At 40.6% G+C, this 7,698-nt stretch overlaps 1 protein-coding gene across 1 annotated transcript in view; it reads right to left on the bottom strand.

Annotated features, from left to right (window-relative positions):
* Window positions 1-4,682: 4,682 nt before the first annotated feature.
* The window catches only part of COL4A5 (collagen type IV alpha 5 chain), a 433,650-nt gene continuing 430,634 nt past the window's right edge, over window positions 4,683-7,698 (bottom strand). The window contains exon 51 of the mRNA XM_078688785.1: window positions 4,683-6,451. Within this exon, the coding sequence (XP_078544911.1) occupies window positions 6,370-6,451 (82 nt within the window). The 3' untranslated portion in view covers window positions 4,683-6,369. The remainder of the gene's footprint in view (window positions 6,452-7,698) is intronic.

Here is a 7,698-nt window from a genome sequence, read left to right as displayed (position 1 = left end):
CATGGACCGATGTAATAACTTGAAGTACGTATTGGTTGTGGTGTGTGCATTCTCTAGGTGGATTGAGGCCTACCCCCTTAAGGATAATACGGCTTTATCCACGGCAAAAATTTTGCTCAAAGAGTATTTTCCCCGCTACGGAATGCCTCGGGTCGTATGGTCGGACAACGGAAGTGAGTTTGTTGGGAGTGTGATGAAGAGTGTGTGTCGCGGTTTAGGGATAGTACAAAAATTACATAGTGCAAACCATCCACAATCAGCAGGCCTGGTGGAAGGATATAATGGCACCCTAAAACTGAAATTGGCTAAAATTCAGGCAACAACTGGTTTATCATGGCCCGACGCTTTGCCTCTGGCTCTCCTGTCGACCAGGGCAACTGTACACTCTCGAGTAGGGCTCAGCCCATATGAGATTGTGTTCGGCCGTCCTGCTAATGTATGGGGAGTCCCAAGACCAAAGGAATTTGACAGAATTGAATACCCTATGTTGATTGATTATCTCTATGATCTGACTGCTAAATTGAGTTTGATTCATCAACAGGTCTTTGAGTCTCTGCCGTCACAAACAGAGGGTCCTGGTCATCGACTTCAACCAGGGGACTGGGTCCTTGTTAGAAACTACGGACGAAAACGAAACCTAGAACCAAGATTTGTGGGCCCGTTTCAAGTACAGCTGGCTACGAGGACGGCGGTTCGATTACACGGACGTCGGAACTGGGTACATGCTACCCACACGAAGCGAGTCCCGCTTCCTTTGCCATCGGACACCTGGATAAGAAGAGGTCTTTCTTCATCTGAGACCGACACTGCACCACGTTTCGTTCCATTCAGCGAAGCTCGGCTTGTATCTGACACCGTTGCTGACTCCTCTCAAACAATTTCCTCCACGTCAACCTTGGAAAATTTGACTGTTGAACAATTGCCTGAACAATTGAACACTCCTTTGCCGTCCAATCCACTGTTTGAAGATCAGACGCGCCCTGGAAGTAGCCGATATTTTCTTCGTCCACGAACAAGCCATAAATAAAAAGATTTTTTTGTTTCTAGGTTCTACATTGCTCTGAAAACAGTGGACATTATATATTGTGTATCTTTTTCTTTTTTCGTACAGCCAAGAACCTTATTTAGTTAGAACCTACCATCCAGGTTGACCGTAAGGCCGTGCGGGTACTTCCTTCTGTTTAGCAGCTATCGACACAAGGTTGGTTTCTATTATCAATTTCTGGGAACTCCTGGGAATTGATAACCGCTACTCAGAACAAAGTGCGTCAAGAACGTCGCGGACGGTCGTTAGGGGATGGAATCATCATTGTCTGAGCTGTCGAAAAGAGAAGAAATGTTGGCGCAAAGATCTACATTGCAGAAAATATGTCATACAAAATGGTTTTTCTCACAAGTAATCATACTGTTTCTCACCATATCTATGCTATTGGTAGGAGGAATATATTATGGGTCTCAGTTCTTGCTGTCTTCTGCTACACCTACTCTTCCATCTCATGATCAATATTTCGTTTCTACTGTTTCTCCACATTCCTTTTATCCTCTGCCTCAACACGAACAAATCAGACGTGCGGAATTCAGAAACAACTCTTTTATCCAACTCCTGCATCAGCATCAGTTAGTGGTAAACACTACCAATTGTTGGGTGTGTGGGTTAATGCCACATACCATGGATAAAGGTATTCCGTACTTAGTTCTGCCTTATAGTGCACAAGGGTCAGCTCGAGCATTACAAACTATGTTTCGTAGCGCACTAGATTCCTATCCCCATCGAGAACCACGCTCAGCAAACTCTGGTCCTGGCCCGTACCACAAGACTCTGGCGAGAGCTATTGCAGACTTAGATAGAGATATTTTTGACGCATCGCTCATCCCAGAGGAAGAGGTGCGAGCATATAAGGAACTAAGTGAAGCTGAGTACAGCTTATCAGTGGGTGAGAGGCAGCTTAAAAGCTCGCCACCGATATGGATTGTACCTCACCTTGGTAAATTCTGCTTGAAAGGTCTTGGTCGAAATCCGAGAGCTCAGTTTGGGGAGAGTGCTTGTACCGAGACATATGTCTTACCGACACTCTCCTCCCCTGTCTTCCTGCCTGCCAAGGGTACCTACTTTGTATGTTATGATCGAGCCTATACGTGGTTACCTCATGACTTCTCGGGTACCTGCTATATTGCAAATCTTTTGCCTCCGACCTTCACTGTGGCCTCTGATTATCACAGAAATAGAATTGTAAGAGGTGTGATTAACAAAGAAGATACTTCCGGACAAGAAGCTGGAGACTTCTTTAAGGGTTTCCTACCGTTCTGGGGACCGATGGTTAATAGCAGGAACCTGAGGCAGTTAACTCGTGTAGTAGAATCGACTGCCAACATAACTGCAAATGCCCTTGGTAACTTGACAGCCGAACTCCAGGCGGATAGACTAATGACGTTGCAGAACCGTATGGTTCTAGATATCGTTCTAGCAGATAGAGGTGGGGTTTGTAAAGTCATCCATTCGAGTTGCTGCATATTCATACCTGATAACGCTCCAACGGTTTATCAAGCCATCTCTAAATTGCACAAAATTTCGGAGTCCATACACGTGGACGAAGGAAATTGGACGCTTCTGGGATGGTTTTGGGGTCTGATGTCGACTTGGGGTTGGAAGATTCTGATGATCATAGGGGTTGTTGTAACATTTCTGTTTTCGTGTTGTCTTTGTGTGCAATGTGGTCCTGCCTTATGTAGCCTTTGTGCTACGACGTGTATAAGACAGCCCGTTGTCACCAAAGAGGCATTGAAGGATAGAATAATGTATCAGCAACATCTAAATGATCTGATGAGTATCGAAATCGATTATGATTCCGACTAGTGCTTGCCTACATGAGGGCAAAAGGACCGTCTGAGGTTCCGTAAGAATTATTACGATGTTCTGGGCATTGCCGAATATGGACGAGTTTGGTATCTACGAACCGCAAATGACGAGTTTGGCAAGTGTGCGAAATTTCGCTACACTACCTGCCAGGGTTCGTCTAATATTACGTGTTCTTCATCTGAACCCTTGGGTTCCATTTTAGATACGGCATCCATTTTGTTTCTTGCCCTCACGTAGTCAGCGAGCAGGTAACTGTTCGCTCCTTGACCCTCTAGTTCCCAAGCCTTGCGGAAGACGCATGTTCCTTTCATGCGTCTTTATGGCCGGAGGAATGACACAGCTAAGGCAGATGGCTCAGCTTGAGGGTAATCTGGCCGTGCCGGCCTATTGTGACAGCCGTGCAGGAGATGGGATCCAACTCTTTGATCCTACGATCATACTTCCGATATTTCCCCCACACTCTTTTCTCTACACGTGTCTGACTTCCTTGCAGCTGCTCTTGTCTCCTCTTCTTTGTCATTTACAACTCTAATGGGTATGCCTAATGGTGGGAAGATGTGCTTTTACAGTTGGGAACCGGCGTTGCTATTGTAATTATGTTCCGGGATTCTGAACACATGAAAGCGACCCTTTTGAAGTTTTACTGTGGGAACTGAATTGTAACCTTTTGTTCACACGTTGTGCAATGGCAACATTTTGTATAAAAGAGAGCGACCTACAATACAATTTGAAGCAGACTCGCAGAACCTACATGTCCATGTACTTCTTATGACTCCTGTTTCCCTGCAGTAATAAAAGCTGATCTTTGACGCCGAAGGAAGTGTCCCGTGTCTCTGTAGTTTGTGCGCCGAAACAGGTATCCCATGAAGGTTATAGGTGTTGTTCCCTGGCACCGCTGGTACTGTTAAAAGTCCAGTCCTTCAGTAGGGTAAGTATTGGATGGTACATTTTGAGTTGTAATGGTATGCGTTGTAATGACTGCGTTGTAGTGGTATGCGTTGTAGTGTCATGCGTTGTAATGACTGCGTTGTAAATGTATGCGTTGTAATGGATGTTGTGTTGTAAAAGTTTCGTTGTAATGGTAGTGCGTTGTAAAAGTTGCGTTGTAAATGTTACATACCCAGGAATAGTACTGGGATTTGATCCAATGGACTTCATATAGACCTTTCAGCTGTGGTTTGCAGATCCTTTCCTTCGCTTAAATTGACCTGGTCTCCGGGGGTGGCGGGGGACGTGGGTCTCTTCCTCCTCGGGGGTTTCTTTTTGTAGATTAGTTATTTGCTAGGGCGACAGGCACACTGCAAGTTGGGGGGGCCTTCGAGTCTAACGCAGGGGTGCAGGGTGGGGGGTATTGTTTTGGGGGTTGGCTGGGGGGTGGAGGGGGGGAAGTTGTTTTTTGTTTGGTTAATTTCAAGGCACTATATTTATGGACTTTTGGAACTGGCTGTCGCGCCTAATGTGGGTTGGATGCTGCTACCATGTTTGGGATGGGGGTAGGGGGCTAAAACTGCTATGTTGGAATGTTAACGGGTTGGGGGACAGGATAAAACGTGGTGTGGTATTACAGCTCCTGAGACGTCTCTCCCCTGATATTGTACTGTTGCAAGAGACACACTTGATTGGGAAAAAAAAACGGCCCAGAATCAGAGTTTATGAACAGAATATGAATAAAATGCATATAAAGCAGCTGTTCCTGGGCACATCTCTGCTAATATTCACTTTGCTTACAGTGGCATACTAAGGTACAAATGAACTCTAACTTTATCCTTTACAAAATCTTTTTAATTAATGGAAAATGGACATAAAGACAAGGTCTGAAAATGTGTTCCAGCTGTATTTTTTTTTATAAAAAACGAATGGCTTCTTTGCCACGCACAAATGTGCCAAGATGAGAGATCTGTGGAGACAACAAGCGAGTAGCACTACAGCCTCAGTCCAGCTATACAAATGTCTAACGTATTTGAAACCAATAAAAATGACCATCTAAGATTATATACATAGTTCTGAAAAGTAATCACCGGATCTTAAACTTTCTCAAAATTGTAGGTAGTGTTTTTAATGCATATTTTTTTGGTTGTTTAATTCAGACCCTAGGCATGGAAATTTTGCTTTACACATGCCATGTTTGACCATATTCGGAAACAAAAGAGCAAAGTGGCATCTTCATTTACGAACTACACAAACAACATACACAAGAAGGTTAACATGAAGAGTAAAAATAGATTCAGATTCCTACAATCTTTCAATTTTTGGTCTAACACACAATGACCTTGACAAAGACATTCAGTTGTACAAACGGAAACAACCAATATAACAAAACATGAACACAGTTGTGACACATAAAATGAATGGGAGCAAAACAGCCTGCATTTATACAATACAAACAAGATGAAATAGACAAAGCAATTGATTAACAAAAACTAAACATAAAAATATAGGATATTTGGTGTGGTCACATTCCTTTTTATTTAATTCAAAGTTATTTTTTAAGAAGTGTACAGCTAGCCTGCATAATGATATTGATGACAAGACTTCTGAGCAAATATATGTGTTCTGCAAGCATTATTTGAAATGCTATGGTAATTCAATTTGTTAAGGGATATTTTACAAAGGTGTGGAAGTTGCTACCAAATCCTCCATGTTTAATTTGGTTTTATTCAAAACATATATATATATTTATATATATATATATATATATAGCATGGCTAATCATTTCACATATCTTCACAAAATACAAAACATTAAAAAATAGCTCAAGATCCTTAAGCACAAATAAAATTATTGCTGGCATGACAACGCTAAAACCCTGATTGAAATAACTACAGTTCAAAACTTTTTAATATACAGTTCCAAACCAAGTGTGATTGGAAGAAGGAGAAAAACTGAAACTATAAAAAATCAGTAGTTGTCCAATGGAAATAAAGGTAAAAAAAGAAAATCTCAAATGGCCATAACATTCATATAAAATACTGCTGTATGTTTTTGCATAAATATTTTGTGAAAGGTGATTTTAAAGTTCTTTCAGGTTTAAGGGCTTGCACAGTTATGTTAAGAGGTGTTTACACAATATACACATTTAATTACTTACAAATAGAAACAATATATATTCAGAAATGTGGGACACAGTAGAGTTAGTAGCACCATGGAAAAAGATTTTCTTTTCAAAACTGCAGTCTTGTTATTTCAAACATACTCAGTGCGTTTCTTCTCTAGGTTGATCAAAAAAAGTGCCATTTGGTATTTGGGGGGAAAACTTCATTTTTCGATTCGCACATATGTTTTCCATTACCAAGAGATTCATCTTTTTTCAGTCCTTTTGCCAAAATGCAGCAGACAAATCCTTAAAATGGCACTTTGGTGAGGTACATCTGAATCTGTATGCTTCACAACAAGTTCATAGCTTTCCTTTTATTCTTTTTCATTTTAGCACAATAGCACCATTGTCGCAGTGAAGGACGATCGATCCTAAGATTTGTTTTCTCCCAATTTGTTCAAAAACATTCTTTAAGATGTTACGTCCTCTTCATACAAACTTGGCATCGACTAACTCGTGTTCTCAGTTCCCCTGCTTTTAGCGTTTCCGACTGAGGTTTACTGGTGGATAAAAGATAAGAAACAGTTAGTGAACTCTTTTTTAAAACTGGATATTTTTTTAAAAAGGCCCAATGATATGTTGAGTCTGTAAAAGCCATTTCTCTTATTATGTGGCTTATAAGTAACACCATCAATGCAAGAGTAGCTGAATTCGATGGTTCTCAGCCTGCATTTTTGTCTTAAGATTTAAAATAACTCAATCTATGTTTTTAAAGTCTACTATTGAAATGTTTATTTTATCAGCTGTCGTATATGCGATATGTAACTGTATATGAACATGGTCTATACCGTCGAAAGAACAAAATTAATAAAGAAATAAAAAAAAAGATTTAAAATAACTCTAAGCAAGTATTAGACTTCAGTTTACAATTAGTGATACTTCATTTCATGGTTTTAAAAATGATCTGGAGACTGTCTCTAGCCATTCCTATACCTGCCCCATTTCCAGATTTCATTGGTTGAACCAGCCTCTCTCAATGCATAGCTATTAATGCATCAGCTGGTGCAGTGATCCCAGGGGCCTCAGGGGAAAACAGAACTTTGTGGTCAAGGAAGGCGGAGCGCAGTCACCAGCCCATTCCTTTGTAGGTTTCCAATGCCCTGAGTGAATCCTCATTAAAAAAAATTGACAGCACACACACCAGATTATGCAGGAAGTAAGGACATTTTATGAACCACCTTAGCCTTTGGTAACCTGAAATAAAACCTTGAATTTAACCTTCCCACACTCTCTCAATAACTTCATGGCCTAACATCCATTGTTTGTAGTTTTGTTTGTACTTTAATTGTTGAATGGACATTTTCTCAGAAATAAAGGATAGTTTAGAGCATTAATAAAACATCATATCAATGTGTTTTCTTCCAATTCGACACAATCAGAGGGATTGCCTCAATTCTTGCTTCTAAGCATAAACACAATTTCTTCATTTGTTTCTTTTACCTCATTATTATTTCACCAAAACAGAACTTGGCAAGATTTTCCAAAATAGCCTTTGTTTCCACATGTATTATACACCCCTTCAATATGTGGCATTCTCTGCAGGTACCTATGTGGCCAGCAAGGCTATTTCTAAAGCTCTGCTGTTTGAACTTTGTCTTGCTCTACAACTTACTTTCCATTTTGTGAGTATCTACAACATTCAATTTTACTTTATTACTGTTATCATTTTTTTATCTCTTGCACCCATCATCATAATTCGTTCTACACTCTTTGACACCAAAATAACACCAGACAATAATTGCTCATT

This window comes from Lissotriton helveticus, chromosome 4_1 (assembly GCF_964261635.1).
Source record: "Lissotriton helveticus chromosome 4_1, aLisHel1.1, whole genome shotgun sequence".
In the NCBI taxonomy this organism is placed as follows: domain Eukaryota; kingdom Metazoa; phylum Chordata; class Amphibia; order Caudata; family Salamandridae; genus Lissotriton; species Lissotriton helveticus.
Note: the sequence above shows the minus strand (reverse complement) of the source record. Positions and strands in the feature narration are given on the sequence as shown.